At 43.4% G+C, this 27774-nt stretch overlaps 1 protein-coding gene across 1 annotated transcript in view; it reads left to right on the top strand.

Annotated features, from left to right (window-relative positions):
• IGSF22 (immunoglobulin superfamily member 22) overlaps positions 1-27774 on the top strand; it is a 197232-nt gene that overhangs the window by 69282 nt on the left and 100176 nt on the right. The window contains 3 exon segments of the mRNA XM_039533179.1: positions 20072-20253; positions 21224-21343; positions 23849-23932. Of these exon segments, the coding sequence (XP_039389113.1) occupies positions 20072-20253; positions 21224-21343; positions 23849-23932 (386 nt within the window).

The following is a 27774-nucleotide window of genomic DNA, read 5'->3' as shown; positions in this document are numbered from 1 at the left end:
AGAATGGTGACACTAATGTTCTTCAGTGCCTCAAAAGAAAAAATACAAGTAGCTCTTGCTTGTAAGCTAAAGTGCTCTGCCCTGCTCTATGAGTCAATTTAATTTCACCCTCCTGTCTCAGCCAGTGGGAAGTGTAATGAATAGAAGACAGTCTGCTTTGTGTGTGTGGCTAGAGCTTTTAGTGGGGTTCCTCCCCCTGGTCAGGACTCTTCCCTGTTGGAAAGCACAGAGCAACAGTTTGGGGAGCATTATCGTCTTCGGTTCTTGCAGTCTCCCAGCTAAACAAATTAGAAACAGAATATTTTTACACTTGCTGTGTAATTTGCTTCTGTGCTGTAAATGAGATAAATGCCATTTGAAAATGACAGAACAAAATTAAATCTTTGCAAGACTGTGTTACCTGATACTGCTCTTAATTAGTATTGGGTGAAATGTTGACGTGCTTTACTCAGTTTTAAACAGGAAAACTCCCATTGGATTTCAAAGGCTGAGTAGAAGGTCTCAGGATTTTACTGTTGGGGCCAGATTTGGTCTTCTACTCCATTTGCTTTGTGGCAGCTGGAAAGCCATTTTTAACTGGTTACCTGGGAAATCCCTTTGTGTAAAGGGAATATTTCCATCTGGCCCTGGTGTGTGAGGTGTTATCCAGAGAACCTCTGTGTTCTGGCTACCAGAACAGCTCCTTGGGGCCATGAATAGACCTAAAGCAGAGAAGCCTTTGGACTAGGGCTGTTGATTAATCGCAGTTAACTCACATGATTAACTAATAAAAATTAATCGCCATTGATCGCACAGTTAAACAATAGAATACCAATTTAAATTTATTACATATTTTTGGATATTTTTCTACATTTTCAAATATATCAACTTAAATTACAATATAGACTACAAAGTGTACAGTGCTCACTTTATATTATTTTTATTACAAATATTTGCAATGTAAAAATGATAAACAAAAGAAATAATATTTTTCAATTCACCTCATACAAGTAGTGTAGTGCAAGCTCTTTATCATGAAAGTGCAACTTACAAATGTAGATTTTTTTTGTTCTATAACTGCACTCAAAAACAAAACAGTCTAAAACTTTAGGGCAGTGTGTCTCAAACAGGGGTCGCCGCTTGTGTGTAGGGAAAGCCCCCGGTGGGCCAGGCTGGTTTGTTTACCTGACCCGTCTGCAGGGCCGTGGTTCGCTGCTGCAGGCCAATGGGAGCTGCTGGAAGCGGCGCAGGCCGAGGGACTTACAGTCCACCACTTCCCGTAGCTCCCATTGGCCTGCAGCGGCGAACCACAGCCGGACCTGCGGACGGGGCTTTCCCTACACAAGCGGTGACCCCAGTTTGAGAAACACTGCTTTAGAGCCTACAAGTCCACTCAGTCTTACTTCTTGTTCAGCCAACCACTAAGACAAACAAGTTTGTTTACATTTATGGGAGATAATGCTGCCTGCTTCTTATTTACAATGTCACCTGAAGGTGAGAACAGGTATTCACATGGCACTTTGCAAGGTACTTACGTGCCAGGTGTGCTAAACAGTCGTATGCCCCTTCCTGTTCGGCCACCATTCTAGAGGACATGCTTCCATGCTGATGACGCTTGTTAAAAAAATAATGCATTAATTAAATTTGTGATTGAACTCCTTGGGGGAGAATTGTATGCCTTCTGCTCTGTTTTACCCGCATTCTGCCATATATTTCATGTTATAGCTGTCACAGATGATGACCCAGCACATGTTGTTCATTTTAAGAACACTTTCACTGGAGATTTGACAAAACGCAAAGAAGGTACCAATGTGAGATTTCTAAGGATAGATACAGCACTCGACACAAGGTTTAAGAATCTGAAGTGCCTTCCAAAATCTGAGAGGGACGAGGTGTGGAGCATGCTTTCAGATGTCTTAAAAGAGCAACACTCAGATGCGGAAACTACAGAACCCGAACCACCAAAAAAGAAAATCAATCTTCTGCTGGTGGCATCTGACTCAGATGATGAAAATTAACATGCATTGATTGGACCACACTGTTTTGAATCGTGATTGAGCAGAATCCATCATCAGGATGGACGCATGTCCTCTGGAATGGTGGCTGAAGCATGAAGGGACATATGAATCTTTAGTGCATAAATATCTTGCGATGCCAGCTACGACAGTGCCATGCGAATGCCTGTTCTCACTTTCCAGTGACATTGTAAACAAGAAGCGGACAACAATATCTCCTGCAAATGTAAACAAACTTGTTTGTCTGAGCAATTGGCTGAACAAGAAGTAGGACTGAGTGGATTTGTAGGTTCTAAAGCAGTGGTGAGCAACCAGCAGGGTAATCTGCTGGCGGGCTGTGAGACAGTTTGTTTACACTGACCATCTGCAGGCATGTCCACCTGCAGCTCCCAGTGGCCATGGTTCGCTGTTCCTGGCCAGTGGGAGCTGCGGGAAGCGGCGGCCAGCATGTCTCTGCAGTCTGTGCTGCTTTCCGGAGCTCCCGTTGGCCGGGATTGGCAAACCGTGGCCACTGGGAGCTGCAGGTGGCTGTGCCTGCGTACGGTCAATGTAAACAAACTGTCTCATGGCCTGCCAGTGGATTACCCTGAAGAGCTGAGTGCAGCCCACGGGCCGCAGGTTGCCACCACTGCTCTAAAGTTTTACATTGTTTTATTTTTGAATGCAGGCTTTTTTATAAACAGTTCTACACTTGTAAATTCACCTTTTATGATAAAGAGATTACACTACAGTACTTGTAATGGGAGAATTGGAAAATACTGTTTCTTTTGTTTTTTTACAGTGCAAATATTTATAATAAAAACAAATATAAAGTGAAAACTGTACATTTTGTATTCTGTGTTGTAATTGAAATCAGTATATTTGAAAATATAAAAAAAATCCAAAAATATTTAAATAAATGGTATTCTGTTATTGTTTAACAGTGCAATTAATTGAACGATTAAACATGATTAATTTTTTTAATTGCTTGACAGCCCTACTTTGGACTGGTCTTATTTACATCAGTGTCACAAGCCGGTTCTTTACAGGGAGTTAGACCGAGCCTCACTTGTGATGGCTGGAGATTAGATGGCCTTTTTTAATTATTAGACCCAGCTGGGAAGGGGTCATGGGATGCCTACAAAAGTCATTGAGAGCTCAACTGGGGAGAGGGAACAGCTGAAAGGTGCTTGGGTCCTCTGGCAGGTCCTGGAAAAGGGTGGTCTGGTGGGGAACTGTAGGGCATTGTAGAGTTACAGGAAGGAGGATGGCTCTTATGACTGGCCCTGGGAGAAAGGAGACTCCCAGATGGGGAAAGCCCAGAGTGAGTGCACTGTAAGAGAGCACCAGGAAAGAACTGAGAGCTGAGCCCCAGGAGAACTGAGAAGATCTTTTTGTTTATGTTGTACTTGGAACTGTTGTCTAAGTTTTTTACCAGCACCCTGCCAAATGAAGCAGAGAGACTACTACCTGAGAGAGTTTTCCTGGGTGGAAACTGAGGCAGGGTGAATAGTGCCATGGTGATCTATAAGGGGGTGTTGCTAAGGCTGACACTACCACACAGAGATTGGATCAATCAATATTTTTACGAACAGTGCACTATTAGCCTGTTGTTATGCTCTGAAGCACCCTAGGACAGCAATCCCCAAACACGAGGAAACAGAAGCAGACAAGCAAGGAAGTGATCAATCGAAACATGTAATAACCATGAACCAGTTAATTCAGCAACAGTCTGAACAAATCATAACAGTCCAAATGGCAGATACGTAGCAGCAGGTCCTGAGTAACTGCACACACCCAATGCTACGTACACATGCACTGGAACACTGAATTCTGGGAGCAGGAACCAGGAAACAAACAGGAACAGGCAGGCAATACACATGCACACCAGTCATTGTACTTGTAGAACTCATTGTCACAGGACATCACTTAGGCCAAGGAGCGCAGCAGGATTAAAAAAAAGGATCAGACCTTTATATGGATAATGAAAATATCCAGTGTATACAATATTAAAAAAATAAACAAGAGTTTTGGGAGGGATAGAAATCTTCAGGCTCCAGGGCATAAGTCAAACTCTAAGGAATGGAAGTTAGTTGGAAACTTTCCTTGGGGCAGGTTTTGCCATAATTGTCTACTACAGTGTTTCTTGCACCTTCCTCTGAAGCAGCTGGTGTTGACCACTGTTGGGGACAGGATAATGGACTAGATCAGGGGTCGGCAGCCTTTCAGCAGTGCTGTGCTGAGTCTTCATTTATTCACTCTAATTTAAGGTTTCGCGTGCCAGTAATACATTGTAACGTTTTTAGAAGGTCTCTTTCTATAAGTCTATAATATATAACTAAACTATTGGTGTATGTAAAGTAAATAAGGTTTTTAAAATGCAGATCTCCCCAGACCAGGACCCGGGCAGTGTGAGTGCCGCTGAAAATCAGCTCGCGTGCCACCTTCGGCACCTGTGCCATAGGTTGCCTACCCCGGACTAGATGAAGCAGGTGGTCTGATCCAGTCTGACAATTCTATGTTCCCAACAATATACAAAGATTTAAAGGTTAGGTTGATACAAAGAGGGAATAACTAGGAGTAAAAGGATGCAATAGAGAATGGTAACTTTTAGTATAGATACCTGGGAAAAAATATTCCTGACATTGAAATTGATAGAGCTGTGAAATCTTTCAAGGGAAATGACAGAAACTCCATCCTGGAGCAAAGCACTATTTTTTATTAGTAGTATTAGTTCTAAAGTGTGCTCAACCAAGATTTGAGCCCCACTGTGCTAGGAACTACATATACACCCATAGTAAGACAGTGAAATAAATGCTACTGGGAATTGTGTGATTATGGGAGACTTTAATTTCCTAGATATAGATTGGAGGAAAAGTGCTGCTAATAATGGTAGAGATCTTATATTCCTGGAGGATATAGCTGACAGATTTCTTCACCAAATAGTCACTAAACCAATAAGAAGTGATGATATTTTAGATTTGATATTGATAAGTATCAAGGACCTCATAGAAGAACTGGTTGCAGAGGTCAACGGTGGTTCAAGTGATCATGGAAGGATAAACAAAAACAGGTCTGCAACTAGGGTCCTTGATTTCAAAAGGGAAGACTTTCAACAATTAAGGAAATTAGTTAGGGAATGGACCGGGCTGAAGAACTCAAAAATCTGTATGTGGAAGAGGCTTGGAATTATTTTAAGTCAGAGTTGCAGAAACTAGCTGAGGCCTGCATCCCAAGCAAGGGAAGGAATTCATAGGGAAGGATTGCAGACCAAACTGAACAAGCATCTTGAAGAGGTTATTTAGAGAAAACAGAAAGACTACAAGCAATGGAAGAAGGGATGGATCAGCAAGGAAAGCTACCACTTGGAGGTCAGAAAGTATAGAGAAAAAGTGAGACCTGCAGAAAGCCAAGCAGACCTTGCAAAGGAAAGTAAAATCAGTAGTAAAAGGGTCTTTAGCTATATAAATAAAAAGAAAACCAGGCAAAAAGAAATAGGACTGCTAAACACTGAGGACAGAGTGAAGATTAAAGATAATCTAGGTATGGCCCAACATCTAAGTGAATACTTTGCCTCAGTTTTTAATGAGGTAATGAGGAGCTTCAGGACAGTAGCAGGGTGGCTAATGGGAATAAGAATATGGAAACAGAAATTACCACATCCGAGGTAGAAGCCATACTCAAACAGCTTAATGGGACCAAATTGGGGAGCCTGGTTAATCTCCATCCAAGAATATTAAGGGAACTGGCACAAGAAATTGTAAGACCAATAGCAAGGATTTTAAATGAATCCATCAAATCTTGATTGTGCCATATAACTGGAGACCTACAAATATAGTACCTACATTTAAGAATGGAAAAAAATGATCCAGGAAACTACAGGCCCATTAGTTTGACCTCAATTGCATACGAAGTCTTAGAAGAAATTTTGAAAAAGAGAGTAGTTAAATGGTAAATGGTAATTGGGATAAAATATAACATGGTTTTACTAAAGATAGATCATACTAGACCAACCTGATCTGTTCTTTGAGAAGATAACGGATTTTCTAGACAAAGGAAATGCAGTAAATCTAATCTACCTGGATTTCTGGAAAGCATTTGATACAATTCCACATGGGAAATTAATAGTTAAATTAGAGAAGATGGGGATTAATATAAGAATTGAAAGGCGGGTAAGAACTGGTTAAAGGGTCATGCGGAAAAGTGAGCTGTCCTGCTGGAGAGACGTTACTAGTGGAATTTCTGAGGGATCAGCCTTGGGACCAATCTTATTTAACATTTTCATTAATGATCTTAGCAAAAAAAGTGGGTGTGTGCTAATAAAATTTGCAGATGACATAAAGTTGGGTTGCAATGTTGTCGTAGCTGTGTTGGTCCCAGGATATTCGAAAGACCGGGTGGCTAAGTTAATATCTTTTACTGGACCAACTTCTGTAATTGAGAGAGATGAGCTTTCGAGATTATACAGAGCTCTTCTAGTATTCCCAATGTGGAGGAGGACTGGAATATCATACAGGAAGATTTGGACAACCTTGAAAACTGGAGTAAGAGTGCAAAGTGCATGGCCATGCACTCAGGGACTAACCACAAGAATTTTTGGTATAAACTGGGGACTTATCAGTAGGAAGAGTCAGAGGAGGAGAAAAAGTTGGGTATATTGGTCAATCACAGGATGATTGTGAGCCACCAGTGTGATGCATCTGTGAAAAAGGCTTATGCAATCCTAGAATGCATCAAGTGAGGTATTGCCAGTAGAAACAGGGAAGTGTTATTACCACAATACAAGGCACTGGCGAGACCTCATCTGGAATACTATGTGCAGTTCTGGTCTCATATGTAAATTTGCATCTTCTTGCTCAGTGTATCTGGACCCCGTGTTGCTTCAGAGTCACATAATTATTTTACAGATTAAAATAAGCATTTACTAGTTTTTAACACCTGTTTAGCTCTTCCTCGTCAATGAGCTGGATTCTTTACGGGCTCGTAAGTGTCCACAAAATTGTTAATGGAATTCTTATCTTTATTTTTGGAAGAAGGATTCTGGGGGCACTTGGACATTTTAGTTATTGTAGGAGTGCCTTTCCATAAAGATGACCTTAGTCAGGGCCGGCTCCAGACCCCAGCGCGCCAAGCGCGGCGTCCCAGCGGGAGGGCGGCAGGCAGCTCCGGTGGACCTCCCGCAGGCATGCCTGCGGAAGGTCCGCTGGGACCGCGGCTCCAGTGGACCTCCCGCAGACGTGCCTGCGGAGGGTCCACTGGTCCCGCGGCTCTGGTGGAGCATCTGCAGGCATGCCTGCGGGGAGGTCCACCGGAGCTGCGGGACGGCGACCGCTAGAGCGCCTCCCGCGGCGTGCCGCCCTGCTTGGGGCAGCGGAAATGCTAGAGCCGCCCTTGACCTTAGTGGGGATGTGATCTGCCCAAAGATGGTATTTTTAACCTGTCATCAAGCCATCTTCATGCAGCAACAGTCAATTACTAGACAGTGGCTCAAAAAGTTTTGGAGTGTAGAAAAATTACAGCATAGTGGAGAGCTTATGTGATGCAGAGAACACAGGGACAAACTCAAGGGCTGAGCCAAAGCTCATTGAAATTAATGGACAGACTGCCCTCCCTTTGGAATAGGCTCTCAAGCACTAGCAATTAAAATGACTGGTTGGAAATCTGCTCAGGCCTGCAACATGTTGTCTGGGACTGGAAGAAGAGGGGGAGGCTGTGTGCCATGCCATCTGATTTTTTTTTTCAGTACCCCTCTCTGGCATCTTGGACTCCTGTTCTTGCTTGTGACCCGGCATACCGTAAGAATGGGCATGGGTGAATGAGAATATTTCTTCTGACTTGCCTCTTTTTCTCCCCTCCCACCCTTCCCATATGAAATGGCAGGTGGACTGAGTGGGAGCAGTGTGAAAATGAAGTGGAGAGAGTGTGTGACTCAGCGGTTGAGCTGGGAACAGCTGAGTAAAAAGTCAGCTAACTGGGCTCAAACACTCAGGTGCAAGATTCCCATTCAGTTCCTCCAGAGATTAGGATAGGCCATTATGGATGGGGCTGTTTGTTTTTCTGCAGACCTTATTTACAGTAGAGAGGAGGAACACAGAATGGTTGGTTTGTTCTCGGAGTTTGTACAGAAATTGACAGAGCAAAGGAAGGATGTCCTGGTGATTAAGGCACAGCCCTGGGTCTCAGGAAATCTGGGTCCAGAATTTATGCTCCTTTCTATTATCCTCAGTAAGGATTTGGCTTCTAATTTTTAAAAGAAGTCTTTTTGTCTCTAACTGCCTCTTTTACGCTGTTGTTTAGTCATGGCGGCATTTTTTGGTGCTCTGACTGTTTTGTTTTGGTGAGTTTTTTTTTAAATTTGGAGTATACAGTATGACGGGGCAAGGCCAGATGGTATAGGAAAGTAGTGAGGAACAAGTATGTTAGCCCCAGGCTAAACAAATCCTTGGTACCAGGGTAACCAAATGGCAGTTGCTCCAGGTTAACCAAGACACCTGTGGCCAATTAAGATCCTTCTAGAAAGCAGTGGAGATAGCTAGGTTGATAGGGATACCTGAAGCCGGTCAAAGACTTTCTGGAACTTGTTAAAAGCCTCCCAGTTAGTCAGTGAGGTGTGTGTGTCAGGAGCTGTAGGAGGAAGCTGTGCTGCTGGAGAAACTGATAGTACAAACCCTGTCTGGCACAAGGAAGGAGGCCCAGAGGTAAGGGTGCTGTGGGGAAGTGGCCCAGGGAATTTTACTCATCCTGTTTCATCCTGTTTCAAAAGCAGCTATTGGTAGCAATATGTCTACCAATAGCTGCTACTATTAGGGTCCCTGGGCTGGAGCCTGGAGTAGAGGGCGGGCCTGGTCTCCTCCCCCCACCCCACACTCTCCACGATTAATCACAGACACTGAGAGACAACAGAGACTGTGCGAGGGAGGGTTGCTTCTTCCCACCTCCCTTGCTGGCTTATGATGAAAATGGCTCAGTAGGCTGTGATTCTTGCCTCTGGAGAGAGAAGAAGAGCTACATGGAGGGTCACAGTGAGACTCTGAGGCTAGTGTAAATCCGCTTGGAAGCTCAGGACCCACTGAGACAAGGTCGGAACTTTGTCACAACATATAGTTTGAGCCTCAGTTATGGTGTCTCCATGCAGTTTGCAGGCATTTCATTCTTGTGACTGTTCCCTTTAATTTTTATTTAACTAGCCTCCTCATTTTTGGGTACATCCCCTTTCTGAAGTTAAATGATACTGTAGTGGGTTTCTTTGATATTTCCCCTTACAAGGATGTTAAATTTAATTACACTATGGTTGCTATTACCAAGCCATTCAGCTATATTCACCTCTTGAGCTAGATCCTGTGCACCACTTAGGACTAAGTCAAGAATTGCCTCTCCCCTTGTGGGTTCCAGGACTAGTTGCTTCAAGAAGCAGCCATTAGAGAGATGAGGGAAAGATGGAACAGAGCAGAAGGAGAAGGAGTTAGAAACTTAACTAAATGAGTGAAAGAGGGCAAGAGACAACATAAAACCAGAAGAAAATGAGGGTGGGAACATGCCACCAGCAGATGCTCTCGCTATTTTCAAATCTAGACTTCTTTCTTAATCTCTTAACCACATCTTCAATAAAGTGTACCTTTTTTTGGCCAGCTTCTTTCTGCCCTGTTGCTCATCTGCCATATTCCACCCCAGAGATGGTTGCATTTCACTAGGTGGGAATTGATTCCTACAGTATAGACAGCTAGAGCAATATGTCCAAACTTGTTTCTTGGCTGCACTTGCACATTTCCAATTGAAAGCCCATAGTTAACTTAATAAACTCATTTGGGCTTCTGTAGAATGAAAGGCTTTATTAAAATGTAAGAATTCCTTATTATTTAATTTTTTCATGTGGTTTTTGATCTCCTGTTAAATGGCTTCTGATTGTTCTGTGACTTCTCTCTGCGAATTCCCTCTGCATGGTTTACTTGAAAGGACTCTCAGTTCATTTTGATTCGTGCTTTTGTTTCTCTTGACGTTTTCTTTCTTTGCTAGTCATTAGAGATGACCTCAGACAGCAGCCTCAAATTCTAGCACCACTAAATTTGAGAGGTGGATTGAGATCTGATCTTTGTGCCTATCCTTATTCGCTACATTGCAATTTTTACATCTCCCCAGACATCACTTGCCATCTGTGCTACTGAACCTCTTCCACAGTCTGTAGACTATGCTGAGGACAAAAACCTACCAAGTTAAGTTTGGATGAAGCTAAGTCTGGGTCATTTAGCTTCGTCCAAACTGCCACTTATACGGTCACTTAATAGCAAGGAAGGCAGTTTTAAGGATGAGCACAGGTATCTCTGGGTTGTCATATACCACACCAGCATCTGGTCAAGCATTTGAAATCTTAATTTTTGGAGCTAAAAAGGGATTTCTGTTTTTTGTTTTCCTTCCAGAAGGGAGGAGGGGATGAGATAGATATTGCTCCAACAGTAGACTGAGGAAAAGTAAGTGGGCACTTTCTATCTATAGGTGCATTTTTGTAAGACACTGGAACCTTGAATATAGGATAGAACACAATTCTGCAGCTGTGGAATTTTGTGATAAGTCTGAACTTTAATTTTAAAAGGTAAAATCTTTCTAACCCTTTCTGATGGCATGGAAAAGGGGAACCAAGTCTAAGCAGATTGAGTGATATCTTCCTGAATTTGCAGAGAGCCTGAGGCAATGGTTCTGAAAGATATAACCTTCCCCATTCCCCTCAATTAGGGTGTTAACCCTGAAACCTAAAAGTGGTAGATTAAATCCCAACATTGTTAGTTATTTCAGCACTGATCATTTTAGCAGGAACATCTAGCTAATATGCAAGCAGTTTCACTGAGTATTGAAAGTCTCAACTGTACCCTACACAACTATCAAAACTTCCAGTTTCCTTCCACCCTCCAACTTTTATGAGGTATTAGGTGTTTTCAGGGCAAAAATGTGCAGTATATTGAAAACTGAAAATGAGGACCGTGTCAAATAAACAGAATTTAGTCTCAAAACAAATACCACAGGGGACTCAGCACCTCTGAAAATCAACTTCCTGGTATACAGATTGATTCCTTTTTGGGGAACTTTCTCTTCTTGTTTAAAATAATTATCATTGTCCTATTTTATTTCTTCTTTAAATCCTGTCCCCTCACCTTTATTTTAGGCTCCAGCTGAAGCAAAGTGTTGTAGTTAACATTATAAATTGCACAGAGGAGTCTTGGGGGAGCTCCACTGGCTTTCAGTTAAATATCAAACTGGCTTAAGAATTGCTTTGATGACTTACAGCATAAAGTGATGGATAAATCCGTATGTCCCAATTTGTGCAAGTTGTTTTCAGTGTTTGAATCGAGCTGTCTGATCTTCTGAAGCGGGTCTCTTGGTGGTTTCACATGACAGGCTTACTGAGCACATGCTTTTGGGTGCTGTGTATGCTAAAATTTGGGCTTGCTCCAGAGAGGATTTAAAATGTTGAGTCGAGTTCATTTAAGTCAGAGTAAATCCTCCCCTCCCGCCCTGAGTCTTAAGCCTGGTCTACACTACGCGTTTAAACCGGTTTTAGGAGCATTAAACCGATTTAACGCCACACCCGTCCACACTAAGAGGCCCTTTATATTGGTATAAAGGGCTCTTTAAACCGGTTTCTGTACTCCTCCCTAACGAGAGGAGTAGCGCTAATATCGGTATTACCATATCGGATTAGGGTTAGTGTGGCCGCAGATCGACGGTATTGGCCTCCGGGCGGTATCCCACAGTGCACCACTGACCGCTCTGGACAGCAATCTGAACTCGGATGCAGTGGCCAGGTAGACAGGAAAAGCCCCGCGAACTTTTGAATATTTCCTGTTTGCCCAGCGTGGAGCTCCGATCAGCACGTGTGGTGATGCAGTTAAAAATCAAAATAAAGAAAGAGCTCCCGCATGGACCATGCGGACGTGATCGCTGTAAGGGCAGGCAAATCTGTTCTATCAGCGTTCCGTTACAGAAGACGAATTAAAAAACATTTTTAAAAAATCTCCAGACAGACGGCATAGCAGGGACTCAGCGCACTGCTGCGTGACAAGCATAACGGAAAGCCAAAGAATCAAATGGACGCTCATGGACTGGAGGACTCAAGCTATCCCACAGTTCCTGCAGTCTCCGAAAAGCATTTGCATTCTTGGCTGAGCTCCAAATGCTTCTAGGGTCAATCACAGTGTCCGCGGTGGGTCAGGGCATAGCTTGGCAATTTACGCACCACCCACCCACCCCCAGAAGTGAAAGGGAAAACAATCCTCTCTTGACTCTTTTACATGTCACCCTATCTTTACTGAATGCTGCAGATAGACGCGATGCTGCAGCACTCAACACCAACATCCTTGCTCCCCCCCCCCCCGCCATGGGTGGCTGATGGTGCAATACGACTGATATCCATTGTCATCATCAGCCTATTGGCACATGGGGCAGTGCAAAAGGACTGGTAACCATGCCGACTAGCATCTGTGAGGTCGATCAAGGGCACCTGGCCCTAATTTTTCCTGGTAGATGGTGCAGTATGGCTGGTAACCATCCTCATCATAGCAACAGGGGGCTGAGCTCCATCAGCCCCCACCCTTCATGTGTAAAGAAAAGATTCAATTGCCCCTGGACTAGCAGAGGGATGCTGGGCTCCTCTCCTCCACACTCCTTACTGTCCTGTCTGGACTATCATAGCAGCTGGAGGCTGCCTTCCACTCATTTCTCACTAACAAGTCACGGTGTCTTATTCCTGCATTCTTTATTACTTCATCACGCAAGTGGGGGGACAATGCTACAGTAGCCCAGGAAGGCTGGGGGAAGAACGGAATCAACAGGTGGGGTTGTTGCAGGAGCACCCCCTGTGAATAGCATACAGCTCATAATTTCTGCTGGATCTGACACAGAGCAGCTGTGCTCTTTGGTTCTATGATACAGTGGTTCTCTAGTACACTTGCCCATATTCTAGGCAGGACTGATTCTATTTTTAGATACCAAAAAGGAGGGATTGACTCAGGGAGTCATTCCCAAGTTTGGCTTTTGCGTCCCTGGCTAAGAGCAGCCAGGGGCACTTATGACAGCAACAGATGGTGCAGTGCAAAAGGACTGGTAACCATGATCATCTTTTTACCAATTTATGGATTGGTAGATGGTACAGTATGGCTGGTAACCATCTCTGCTGTCATGCAAAAGCATGCTGCTGTGTAGCGCTGCTGAATCGCCTCTGTCAGCGGCGTATCTAGTACACATACGGTGACAGTCACAAAAGGCAAAACAGGCTCCATGATTGCCATGCTATGGCATCTGCCAGGGCAATCCAGGGAAAAAAGCCGCGAAATGCTTGTCTGCCGTTGCTTTCCCAGAGGAAGGAGTGACTGACGACTTTTACCCAGAACCACCCGCGACAATGATTTTTGCCCCATCAGGCACTGGGATCTCAACCCGGAAATTCCAAGGGGCGGGGGAGGCTGTGGGAACTATGGGATAGCTATGGAATAGCTACCGACAGTGCAACGCTCCAGAAGTCGATACTAGCCTCGGACCGTGGACACACACCACCGATTTAATGTGTTTAGTGTGGCCGCGCGCACTCGATTTTATACAATCTGTTTTACAAAACCGGTTTATGCAAATTCGGAATAGTCCCGTAGTGTAGACGTACCCTTACATTTGGGAGGCTTATTTACCCTATTTACTGTGTCACTCTGTCTTCTGACACAGATGCTTTTCAGAACCCTGGCCTGTTTCTCTTGGCCAACATTTTATCCAGCTGCTTGAAGGAGACACCCATGTCAGACTACTTTGAAGACAGCTGGTCAAAAAGATGCAGTGGTGCCCTGGTGAAGCAGAATGGAAGCAGCCAATGCCGGATTGTGGCCTGTAGTTTAGAGAAGACTTGGAAAGAGTTGGAGAACCCAAAGGTCAGTTATCAGCATCAAGGCCACAGTAGAGATCAGATAGTGCTGCCATACTTCTCAGTGTTACCTATTAGATCTTGAAACAATGAGCAGGCAGCACAAAGGCCATGAGAAGAAGTGATTTTTCTTGGACAAATCCGACCCATGTATAAACAGCAACAACAGGGCATATCTTATTTAATGGCCTGCCCACTGGGCATAGGACCAGTATAAGGACATTTAATTTAGCTATCTTGAGCTGTGAGATAGCGATCCACCAGTCAAATTCCAAGGGAGACAGGAATGAACCCATTTGCTATGTAAAAAGCTCTTTGTGACACATGAATATGACAGCTGTCCTCTTTTGATGCCCCATCCCAAGAAGACCACAAGTTTCCCACACCCGTTACAGACCATGGAGAGATTCAAGGTGGCAAGGTTGATCGTTGGCTTGCAGGTTAGTTATCCCATTTCCATTCTTCCTCACCTCACTGCATTTGAGGTAAGAGAGAATGATGCAATCTCTGGATAGTATCCTTCTAATGTTCCTAGATCCATTCCTAGCACTGATTATTTGCCTCGTTTACCTTTCTCTGTCTGGCTCAGGCTGCTCTTCCATTATGGAAAAATTCTTGAAGTTGCCAACACCTGACAGACATCTGTGTGCTTATTGAACTGAACCTCATCCCCAGCCATCTCCCTTGGTTACTTGAAGACTTGAAAGGGGTTTCATTAGAGTTGCAAAGGGATAGTGCCAGTGGCTCTCACCTGCATACAGAATGAAGATGCATGTGTCCATAAGTGACAGGCCACTATAAACAGTGTAAATGTACTGAGTATTCTCTGTTCTATCACAGATTTACCAAGCAGATAGCTGGAGCTCAGTGACGGTGATTTCAACTGGTGGCTGAATGTTAACATCAGAAGATGTAGGTGTCTTGAGTGGGTCTAGGATGTTTATCTAAAACATCAGTAATGTTCCTGGCATTAAAATACTGCCAATATGTTCATACTTCAGAATGCTTTATTGGCCATCTCTCTGTAGGGGAAATTTCCCTCCGTCCTTGCACCCCCGTCTCCCAGAAAGCAGGATGAGTGGCTTGTGTAGAGTGTGGGAAGGGCATGGAATCTTTCCATTGACAAATGGGAGTCAAGGCACAGTGCAGCCAAGCTGCCACTGTATGGTGGCTGCAGCTGCCTCAGGGCAGTAGTAGCAGACATGGCCCATTACTCACTTCCTATGCTGAGGTTTCGGCAAGTAGATCCGTTTAGTTCATGGATCCTCCGGCTGTACCTCTTGCTCTCCCACAAAGGTCCTTCCTTCAGCGCTGTCCTAGAGTGAACTTCCGTGGTATGAAGCATGAATTGGAGTTCCCCCTGTTTGATCAATTTGGTCTTCTTGGTCCCTCTGCTTGGTCTTTGGCTGCTTTACAGGCTTTCCAGCTCATGGAATGGGAAGCAAGGTTTTCTTCTATGTGCTTAGGTCTTAAGGGGAATTTAAACCCAGTCTTCCACTCCCTCTCAGGACACCAGCCCTGATATAAACACTGTCTTTATGTTGCTTTCTAAATGCTGTTTTTATTAGGGGGTCTATATGTTGCATAAATACAGTACACCATTGATCTGAGAAGTATCACAGTCACAGAAGTTTTAGGTTTTTGGATTTTACTGATTAAAAATCCCTTTGTAGGATTTCCCAGATATAAGATTCCCATATGTACAATATATTGGATATGAGTAAATGTGTAATGATTGTGTAAGTGTTCACATTTTTATTGGTATAGTACATTTTTTCCACCATTAGAAACGTTGTTGTTGTTGTTTGCAGGGGAAGGGGTCTTTATTCCCAAAATAAATGGTAAAATCTGACTATAAATGGGACTGTACTAATCTCTTGAGCATTAGCATCCATCCACTGGAGAGGGCACAAGGTTCCTGATGAAATGGAAACTACAGCATGTGTGGCTCTGGAGGGTTTGTATTTCTTCCACAGAAACCACTAATGTAAAAGATGAATGTCAGACCCTGGGAGTTCCCTGCTGATTTGTACACACTAATATAAGCCCAACACTGAACATCTGAAACACTTATCCTCTGAATCATGGCACATATGTTTGTTGCTCCGAGGCATCATTATCTCACTCATCATTACTATAGCTGCCCTTTAGCATGCAGTCAGGATTCTAGTACTCTAAAGATTCCGAATACTATATATTTTTTCTCTTTTTCCTAACTATCATCTTTTCTGTCTATCTACATCCATGCTTGGAGAGCGTGCTACAAATATAGGGGGAGCAATAATGAAATCCTCTGGGTATATGCGTTAGGGCATAAACTGACCACTGATTGGTGAGGTGAAGAAGAAACATCTCCTATTGGGAGAGGATCCGTTACGGAGTTTCTTGCTACTTCCTCTAAAAACATCTCATGCTGAAAGCCACTTTCAGAAGCAGGATAATGGACCAGGTGAACCATTGGTCCGATCCAAACTGGCAATCCTTTATTTGCAAACTGCAGGGACAGTAGGTTAGATTTAAGCATAGGACTGCTTGTAATGGCATTGGACTGTGACTCAAATGATTTTTTTGCCAGAGGACTTTGGCAGTGAGCCAAGTTTTACAGTATCTGAACCACAATCTGTGTGAACCAGGAATCCAGGATGATTATGGATTGCTGCCAAAAACAGCCAAATGAAAATAATAGGTTTTGGTGGAATATGTTTTACTAACATTGCACACAAACTATGTCAAAAGAACAATCAAGTTTCAAAGTCCGGCAAAGTAATTAGGGAATGCCACAGTTAGATTGATTGTGCACCCTTAATCATCTCTTTTGTATTCATGCATTATAATAGTCTTGTCGAAAATCACATAGGTAGTCGGTGGCAGAGCCAGGAATAAAACCAGCATTCCCAAGTCCCAGTCCAGTGCCTTAACCCTGACATCCTTTCTCTTTTTGCAGCTCTCTGACTCATTCACTGCTCTTTCTGCTCACTGAATGAGGCAGGGGTCCTGTAAAACAGGCGTTCTCAGCCTTTTTCTTTCTGAGGCCCCCTCAACATGCTATAAAAACTCCATGGCCCACCTGTGCCATAACAACTGGTTTTCTGCATATAAAAGCCTGGGGCAGAGTTACGGGTAGCAAACAGGGCAGTTACCTGGGCCCCACACCACAGGGGGCCGCCCACGAAGCTACATTGCCCAGGCTTCAGCTTCAACACCGAGTGATGGGGTTCAGGGCCCTGGGCTTCAGACCCATGCGGTAGGGCTTTGGCTTTCCGCCCTGGACTCCAGTGAGTCTAATGCTAGCCCTGCTTGGCAGACCCCCTGAGGCCTGCTTGAGGCCCCCCAGGGGGCCCCAGACCCCAGGTTGAGAACCACTGCTCTAGAACAAATGGAATGAGACTGTAATTAAAGACTGTCGTCACCTGGTCAACACACAGATTTGCACTGGGTTAATTTAAGGTGTGTTTTAAAATGGATATAGTTAAATCAGCACAGAAGCTTGCATGGACGCTTACATTGGCTTATTTGCGTTTGGTACACTTTTTCAAAACTGATTTTAATTAGAGTGTGTAACTTCTTTGCATAGATAAGGCTGGCCTTAATTCTGGAATTTCCGAACATCTGACTTTTTGACTTTGAAGTCATAATGTTATTTTAACATACATTTTGTATGTAATTTCCTAGGTTTTTATGTAGAAAACTGGAAAATAAAAATATCCATTCTCTGGTACCATATTGACTCCCTACATAAGTCATCAGCAGGGTTTGAGCCTATGAGTTTTAGATGCATAGCACAGACCTCTACCACTTGAGGTGTGGAGGGGGGGGGAGCTAATGGCAGTAGTACACTATTATCTTTCATATGTCTAGCTTCTTGAAGGGGAAGTAACACACTACCAGTTGCTTGCACAATATTGCTAGACAGCAATGGAATGTTAGGAGTCAGGATTCCTGTGTTCTGTTCTTGTCTCTGATTGTGTTCTCATGGTCATGGACACCACAGCCAAGCACATAGCTTTGAGCCATTCATTCTGATAGGCAGATTAGCTACGTGAATGAAAAGTCGTGTCTGCCATGTTAGAGGCTGGATTCTATTTCCAACTTTGCCAGTAGTGACCTTGTGCAACTCCTCAGCTGTTCCTTCTGTAAAAAGGGAAAAGGTGCTTTGCTGCTGCTTTGCCTGTGTCCTGTCTAGAGCTCTAGCCAAGTAACTTCCATGTAGGAGGCTCATTATGGTCTAGGAGCATACTTAGTGCAGTTGGCATGCAGGAAGGTGTGTGGGGTCTAGGAGAATTACTCAATACATATGAAGGGTCAGTGAGGCTGGGGGCATGCTCAGAGCAAATAGAATATTTAGAGATTTTAGGTACAAACTGTAATAAGATGTACTGACCATGTGCAAATGGAAACTTTCAGAGGCTTATAACTCAGCTAGATCTGAGTATACTTTCACTGGGAAAGCATCTCGCATCTCAGGATTACTCCTACCAAATTTCAAGTTCCTGCTCCAAAACAGAGAGAAACTAGAACTCTTCAACAAATGGTAGAGAAAATTGTTTACTATTGGCAAAGCTATTTCTTTTTCCCTAGTCATGTCCTGGGAAATGACTGTGCTGTTTTTTTTGTTGAAATAAAATTTAAAAAATCAACCTGAAGCTGAGAGCAAGCATGGAGAATTTCAACGTAAACTGCTAAAGTTTGGCATAATTATAAGCAACTGGGCTTATATTGAAGGCATTTTAGATAACCTTGACTATAGTGCTACTATTAGCTCTGCATACAATAGGACCAGACTCTGCACTCCTCTTATTCGAGGAAACTTTTCTTAGGCCTAGCTGTATGCAGAAGTTATACTGGTAGAATTCATTGTGATGTAAGTAAACCAATGTCAGTTGTGTGTGCCCACGTTGCTGTGCATACTCTGCTCTGTGCTGCTTCCCCTTTTAAACCGTGTGTCCACAGCACTGCATCTGCAGAAGTGTGTTGTACTGTGGGTACCTTTGATCTGGGCTCATCTCTTGTTCTCTCGAACAGGGGCACCACTGACCTTCAGTTGAATAGGAGAAGAACAGCCGGAAAAGGGAGAATAAGAAGCTTATGGCTCTGTCCATCCACACAGTATTCTGTTTAAGTAGAGAGATAACATGCTTCTATAAAGTCTTATCTTCTGTGTTTAAGGTCAGATCCTCAGCTGATGTAAATCCACTGTTCTATTTACTTTAGTGGAGCTATGGCCAGTGAACACCAGCTGAGGATCAGTCCCCAAGTTTACAGTTTTTTGGATCTTTAGAAAAATAAATGACAAACAATGATGCATCCTGAAGAAATCTTACCTCAGCAAACCACAAAGATAACCCTTCTGTGGCCATTATCCTATGCTGGTGTGCTTGGTTTAGGATTTGTTGCCATGGCTTTGGTCTTGGTCACAGGGCAATCTCTGGGCTTGATTCTCTTCTAATGTACACCAGTATAAATTAGGTGTAATTTCATTGACGTTAATGGTCTGACTTCTTGCTGCCTCGCAGCCTGTGAATTCAATTACACCTATACACAGTGGGGGTAAAATGCTACTATTCTGTGGTTAGACAGTCAGCTGGTGTAAATTGGTGTAACTCCATTGACACCAATGGCACTGCACCAATAGTAATCAGCCATCAGAGCAAAATCAGACCCGTCTATTTATTACTTTTACTACACCTAGAGGTTGCTACCAAGATCAAGGTCTGTGTTGTGCTAGGAACTGTACAAACATATAGTAAGAGACTGTCTCTGTCTCGACATCTTGCAGTCTAAATAGACCAGACTGGCAATGGGTAAGGGGGAAACAGGCAGAGAGATTAAATGATTTGCCCAGCATCATACAGCAGGTGAGTGGCCAGAGCTGGGAATCAAACCCAGGGCTCCTTAGGGAAAAAAAGAAGAGAAGAAAGATGCAGCAATGTAAATGAGAATTTATTAACAACAAAGCCCCAGGTTCTGTTACTACAGAAATAAAAGAAAAATAATTTATCCTCCCACGCTTACTTTTTCTGACGAAGGTAAGTGAATACTGCTGTACTAATAGAGTGTGACGCTTGAATCTTGAGCTGCACTTACTGATGCAGAACTGAGAGGTAACCAGCATCTTTACAAAAATAATATTCCTCACAGCCTCCGTGACGGCTTCAGAGTTACACTGCTTTTCATTCCCTGCTCATGTAATTTGCATTTGAAGGTCTCTCCAAGCCAACAGTGATGGAGTCAATTGATGAAGCTGATGGACAGCAAGGACAGCAAAGTGGGAAGGAACAATCTCAGAAAGCCTCACCGAGAACTCTGCAGCATGGCTGGGCTGCCTGGTGGAATGGATTAACGACCGGAGGCGGTGTATATTTGTTCGCCCTCTTGCAGATATTGGTAAGGCACTAGCATACTTTATAACTAGCTCAAAATGAAACCCTAGTTTTTAAAACTGTTGTTAGAGATTTCGGTCGTGTATTGTCGTGTAATTTCCAGCGGGTGTCAATTGGCATAGCTGCATTGAAGTCAGTGCTACACTCATCATTACTACAACTACTATGCATCACAGGCCACCCATCACAACCTTAACTCTGCTCCTTTGCATATGCCAGCCTTCTATTGCCCCCTTTAACCACCCTTCTGCAAACACCCCTTTGCCGGACTGCCTTCTCCCAACACAACCAACTGCTATACCAAGCATCCATAATGTTGGGGAAAGATAATCTGGTTAAGTGTGCGTACAGAAGGGGGTGGGTGGAGGTAGATTGAGGTGCATGGTATATGATATGGTAATGATAAGGTTTGTGCCTCTGGGTGGAGGAGTAAAGCGTATGTACATGTAGGTGGCTTAACTCTTCATTTTCTTGTTTTTGGTGCCAGCCATGTTATGAGTAGCTTTGGTATACTTGAAATTAACTGCTTGAAATTAATTTTTTTGCATATTAACATACATGTGTGTGTATCTGTATGTATATCTGTCTTGATGTAGCTATAGCTTTATACATTTATAAGAGTTGTGTTGTAGAATGCTGTGCATTTTATGCATTCTAATAGCCTTCCCTTAAGAATTCAAGAATAAAATGCTATCTCTCTTTATAAATTCTCTTAGCCAGAGTTTTGCTGGTGTAAATCAGCGTCCCTCTTTTGAGCTCAAGGGAGCTACACTGGGTTACACCAGCTGAGCATCAGGCTCTCTGTCTTTTTATTCTGGTTAAGCTGAAGCATAGAAAATACCTGACTTCTTAAAGTGAAAATGATGATCAACATAAAATCAATGAGAACTAAATTAGTTAATTATGCAGTCTTGAAATGAAAATGAATGTTTGGTTAATGAGGAATGCTTATTATGTATTATCTGATTGTACAGCTTTTCTGCATGATGTTATGGTACAGCGGTTTTGGGACAATCCCAACAGCTCAGAATGCCTTTGACCTGCTGTCCTACTTGCTAACACCATTTGAACAGTTCATCTCAGATCCAGGAGAGGTAAGTTTGCTTGTTTCTCTATTTAAGTGCAGGGCTAAGGTCAATAGCCTTGGGTAATAATTTTGGTATCTTCTTGTATTAAATGTATAAAAGAGATGTACTGTATTAAAACATAGTGATTGCTGTACTGTGTATCTGCTCTAGAATAGAGAAGAACTCCCCCACCGCCTTCCCCCCCTGAAACAAATGTATATTGAATTAGTCTTCCAAGGCCAAATCTTTTTGGCCCTGCTATTAAATCAGAATGTAGACCTTTGCACCTGCTTCACAGAGGAATAAAAGATTACATAAGGAGCAAAGCAGTGCAAATTCAAGCCCGTAAGGTTTACTTCACCATAAGGGAAGGGCTAGAACTCAATTTCTGAAGGCAAATAAAATATCTTAGATTCTGCAGAAGCTGATGGAGGCTCACAAGACTCACCAGAACAGTTTACCAGCTCAATTCCAGCACTCACTGAGAAACATAGGGGGCCAGATTCTGTCCTCGGTTACGCCCATGCATCCACGCTGGAGAAGATGAGTGTAACCTATGTAATTTCATTAGAAATGTGTTTTAAATCATTAGCCTGATGATAAATAAAAGTAATTCTCCTGATTTTCTTTTTTTTAAAAGTTTTAGTCTGTGTCTACATTAGAAACATTTGCATTGGCAGAACTATATGAAACTTTCCTCGTGTGTGGCACCACTCTAATGCAGGGTTTACACTAGTGTGACTTAATCTGGTGAGTTACCGGTATAATTACATCTGTGCAAATGTCTCTAATGTAGACAGAGCATTAGGGTGTGTCTACGCTGCAGTCAGAGATGTGATTGCAGCATGGGCTAGTATACCTGCACTAACATTAGGTAGCATAGCTAAAGCACAGGCTAACAATGAGAGTATGTACCCAGGGTCCCTAGTGTGCTTGTACAGCCCACGCTGAAGTCCATGCCAATGCATCTTCGCTGCTATATTTAGCCATGCTGGCTATACCAAAGCTAGCAAAGGCATGTCAACTTGTGCTACAATCACACAGCCAATTGCCATATAGTCACCTCCCTGTGGGGCTACAATGATCAGCACCTTTGAAAATCAGGCAAAAATATTTACCGTGTGAGTGTTTGGAGTCGTGGTGCATAACTTTTCCAGTAGTAGCTGTGCAGTGCGTATAGGAGATCTGACTGCTTATGTCAGGTGCTTAAAGTACAGTGGAGACTGCTTTCAGTGTTCCCTGAACAGTGTTTGTGAACTTGGATATTACCTGTCCTTTCGTTTATTATAGACAAGTGCTTTTTATATGACTTTTTTTCTCAGTTGGATTCATTGTGCATAATCAGTACTCCTCCTGCAGCAGGAGGCATTAAATTATCTGCATGTTATTTGCAGTGTAATTTGTCAATCACAAATCAATTGTTCAGCCCAGAAATGTCCTGACTTAGATGACTTGAAGTAAAAGAAAACATGAAGCAGGTTCAGTATGGAGGAGTGTGATTCTCAAAATGCAGCACAATAAGACAAGTCTGAAAGTACATTGACCCACAAAAAAGCCCAGCACACCTTTCCAATTTTTTAATATAAACATTTGGCAGACATACCTCGTCTGTTAAATATGTGTATATAGAGATTTCACTCAATTTAATAAAATCACTGGAAAGGACATAGATAGTGTAATGATGCTTACTTTGTAATATGGTAACATCCTGTTAAATAGAAAGATTTGATGACTATATTCCCATATAATGTCTCTAAACAAAAGCTAACTTTTGCAATGATTGTTTTGTTTCTGGTATTTACACGGCAAGAATTTGTAAACCTGTTGAAACTTCCTAAATAAATAGTTTAAAAAAATACTACCAATCTGCATTCGCACAGATGTTCATGCATATCATTGGTTGTTGTTTATTACAGCACCATTCCTTTGCAAAAGAAAGCTTTAAAATGGTAAAGCGGAAACAATCTGCTGAAGTTCAAGAAAGTGACTCTTCAACATGGATCTCTTTAGCTGTACTTAATGAGCCAATTTTAAAGGCCTGGCTTTATTGAAGCAAGTGGCAGAACTCCCACTTGCTTCAATGGGGCCAGGATTTCACCTTTGATCTTTTTGCACTTCCGTACTGGGCCAAATCCTGCAGTCCTTACTCAAGCAAAACTCCTGTAGAGGTTAGTGGGAGTTTGGGATTTTGTTCCTATTATTGACTATCATATTGAGTGAAAATCACCCCTGTGCTGAGGGCCAGCGCAAGGCCTATGCACTACTTACTGCCAAGTTAAGACCTGCAGATAGCACATTGTGCATAGGCATGGATTTCGCTCCCAGTGCTGTAAATAGACATAGCACTTTACATAACGTGTAAAAAAAAAACCCAAGGTTTCTGGATCATAGAATTTATGCTAAAGAAACATGGCAGTATAAAAAAACTTGAGAAATGAATACCAGGAACAATAGGTAGAGTTTCTCACATGTCCCCTTATGTCCTATCCCTTAATCGCTCTGTGAGTTGTTGTCATTTCTGTTGTTTCACAGGACCTGACCAGAGTTGGAAGCATTGCGATGTTATATTTCCTGCTGTCTTTAGTTTCACTAGGATTGTTACTCATAGGAACTCTGGTAAGCTACCGTATTAGAAATCCAATGTTCTTACTGAACAGCGCTAAATGGATTCACACCCTCTTGCAGTGTGTTCTTACAGGGTGTCTCATTTACTCTGAGTTGTTTGATTTCAAAATAATACCTTTGGGCTATTTCCACATAATTACTGCACACTTTATGTAGCAAAAGTGTGGAGTGCACTTTCCCTTGTTCGGTTTCCTTGATGAATGGTGATTCATCAGATCCCTTTATTTCCTCCACGCGCAGGTGGAGAATGTATTCTTACATTGAACAGGAGGGTGGAGTCCAGCAAAAGAAGGATCTAATCTTACTGCCTTAGCAGTCAAGTGCAAAGCACCCATTAACTCCCGTGGCAACAGGAGCTGTTCTATAGCACTGAAGAGATTTGGGACTGTATACACCTATGTATGTAGGCCGAGGCCCTACCTGCTTAGCAAGATCAATCAGGCCCCTATTGTTAATGTTCTGTTAGTTCTCAGGCAGCTGGAAACAGAGGGAGAGCACCCTGCCCGTCTCCACTGATGGTGCAGCTGGCATGAAAGCATGCGCTGTCTGGGAAATCTAGGAAGAAGTCTTTGTGATTCAGGGGACTCCAGTCACACACCTCAGGGTGCCAAGGCCCCAGTATATTTTTATGTTGGAGATAGGGAATGAAATTCTTGAAAATAGAGTTTACAAATATGGAAATGCTGATAAGACTGTGATCTAGTGCCCTTTCTGTCATATACCTTCTGACTGCCCAGGAGGTAACAACAGCTAACATGCATGTGGTGTGCGTAAGTAAGCATTGTAATGCAGTGTAGACCATCATCAGTTTCACTCTGGGACAATATACTGCTGAAGGGTTCTGCTTAATGTATCAGGCTGAATGTGCTTTTTAAAAGCATGCACAAAGCACAGTAAATTAGTGTTAATACCTCCATTATTCTGATCACTGGTATGGGCAGTGAGGTTAGCCTGGCTGTGTAATTTTCTACTTTTTTGATGCTGCTGCAGTTTAGCCAGGTGTATTGTGTGATCAAATAATAAATTTCTGATGAGTGGTGTAATTGCACTTATTAAAGTACAAGAATTGGACTTTTCATCTTCTCTATGAACTGTGTGAAGTTAAGGCAGTTTTACAGGGAAACACTCCAAGCTGCATTATGAGGTAAATCAGAATAACAAGGGTGCGATTTCCCTAGGGAAATGTATTTAGCCCCTTTGTAGGTGTGTTAGAATGTCATGGGGCTCCTTTATAGTCAAGTCATTTATATCACATGAGTTAACTCTAAGTGAATGTCCACTATGGGCAAAAAATCTGTTCTCATTTTTACTGCTGTGAATCAGGAGTGACTCCATTTAAGCTTAGAGTTACTCCTGCTTTATACCTGTGTGAAGGAGAGCAGAATTTGGCCCAATGCAGTCATTGTAATGTGTTGATGTGATCTGGGACTTTCATGTAACAAAGCAATTTAAAAACAGAGTCTCCTGGCTTACTATAGGCTAGATGGGAATCCTACGAGTCTGCTGTGAATAATGGGCAGTGCATGGTTACTGCACAAGGCTGTATTTCACTGTGTGCTCAGAGCACTCCACAAACACAGACAAGTCACAGAGCGGCTCTACCTAATGCAACTCCTTCTCATGCTAGGTCACACGGGTTTTACAGTTTGAACACATCTGCTGTTACAGGCATTTGCAGAACAGCATCATGGAAATAATAAGCTTACTTACCAAGAAATTTGAAAATAATGCAAACAGTGGAGCTTGGCAGTGTTCCTAGAACCCCAGCTTGTAGGAGAATGGACAGTTTTATCAATTGGTTTCTCTCTATTCCCCCCAGTCTCCTCTCAAACTAGGCTCTTTTGATTGCTTTTTCTGGTTCTTTAACCATGTCTCTGCCTAGAAGGGATTTGCATAGGAAGACGGCTAGAAGGTGATGTTTTCTAGACAGAGAAGTGCATTTATGATGAGATTAGTTTTGACCAAAGAGAGAATCCTACATTCTGTTCTCCTGAGAAAGGGAGAGCGTGAGGATCTTTAACATTCTGGGGCCTGATCTATCCCTGTATTGATGCTAGTGTGAAAGTACAGACAGAGGGGAGGCAAATTATGCATCCTGTATTCAGGGGCTGCCCTAATTTATGCCCCTGCTTCAGTGGTGTAGGCAGGGGTGTCATATTGCCAGAGTGCAGGTCCTCCCCTGACATGCCTCCTCTTGCCCTCCATCCAACCTTCCCACCTCCAGCCGATGCTTGCCCTGTGGAGGCAACGAAGATCTGGCAAAGCTGACTATGCACCTGGCATACAGGGTCCCTGCGCTGGGGGTATTCCCAGAGAAGGGCACCTCATGTCTGCCCTGCGGCCTCTTCGTAGCAGCACATCTATAGCACAACAACAAATTGGGGCACCTAGATTCTCTTGAAGCAAGGTTTACGCAGCTCTTCGCCTTCTGCAAGGTGGTAGATAAACTGAGTGCAGGCACCTGAGTGTGTGTGTGGGGGGGGGAGGGGTGTCTTACAAATTACACCTTCGAAACTGAGGTCCTGTCTGCTCTGTGTGTACATTAAAGATTGCCAGAAATCCAGAGCCCAGCTCATCCCCATGAAGTATTAGAGAGTTCATAACGCTTGGAAACCTGCCTTTATTCATTGTGACAGTTATGACGCCCTTTCCTGGGAGTCCTGGCTGTGATGGAATGTTACTGAACACAGTGATTTCCAGCCGTGGACAGGGACCAGCTCTAGCCTAGTGAGTCGTGACGGAGGTTTTTGTAACTGGTGCTGTAGGCTTCCCTCACACCCTGAGGGCTAGATTGTGCCCTGATGCTCACCCCTCCAGAACAGGCCAGCACAAAAGCCTCTAGCACTTACAACCAGGGTTACGATTTTCCAACCTGACTAATGAATTTATCATTTATTTATTTATTTAAAATTCTATTTAATTTTAAATGTAATGTAATTTCCTCCAGTCTCCATGATCCTTATTCCCCACATGCCTTTTCAGCCGAGAGGAAAGCGCCTTTGTTTCTAAAGCAAGTCCTGTGTTCCTTTGGGTTTCCAGCCTACTGAATCACTGACAAACTCACCCCTATCTGGTTGGTCAGCTCTGCACAGGAGCCCATAGTGCTTAAGAGTTGCCTAGGCCTTGTGCAGGGCCCTCTGCACAATGGTGAATTACAGACACGCGCACACACACACACTGCCTCTGTGCAGTGACAGGGCATGTTCCTGCTTCCTGCAGTGCCTGCAGCCTGTGAGTAGCTCCATACAAATGCCCTGGCAGAGACATCCCAGAGGGGGCAGCAGGACAGGTATGCAGCAGAGAGCAACTAAAAAGTTGTAGCGGTGGGTGGTCCGGTGGCCTCAGAGAGGAATTTTGGCTTCCTGAATTGGGCTGGCTCCACATCACCTCCAACATGGGTTTAAGGCACTGTGGAGAGCCCTTAGTGTTAAGCTTGTGACTTTGGAGTTTAGGCTGCTCGTTAGCATATGGAGGGCCACAGCTCCACAAATGGGTTAGAGCATGCACAGTGGCATCAGAGGTGACAGGCACTGACTGGTACACAGGTACTGTTGCCCAAAGCAATCCAGAGCCTCTGGTTTAATAGGCTGTGTGATGGGGCTCAGTCACCACGCTGGTGCCCCCTGCTGGCCGTCTTGGGGATTAGCTCCGCAGGTTGGTATGCCCTCTTCCAATGGTGCTTCTCTTGCTGTCACATCTGCTCTCTGACCTGTGTCACTCCAGGGTGTCCTCTTCATGACACAGCCTTCCAGCTGTGTCACCATCTGTGCTCTCTCCTTGTGGGGTTTAGAACAACTGTCCAGCCACTTCCCCAATGGTGAGTGGGGAACTGG

This window comes from Mauremys reevesii, linkage group 4 (genome assembly GCF_016161935.1).
Source record: "Mauremys reevesii isolate NIE-2019 linkage group 4, ASM1616193v1, whole genome shotgun sequence".
NCBI classification, from domain to species: domain Eukaryota; kingdom Metazoa; phylum Chordata; order Testudines; family Geoemydidae; genus Mauremys; species Mauremys reevesii.
This window is presented reverse-complemented; position numbering and strand designations above follow the sequence as displayed.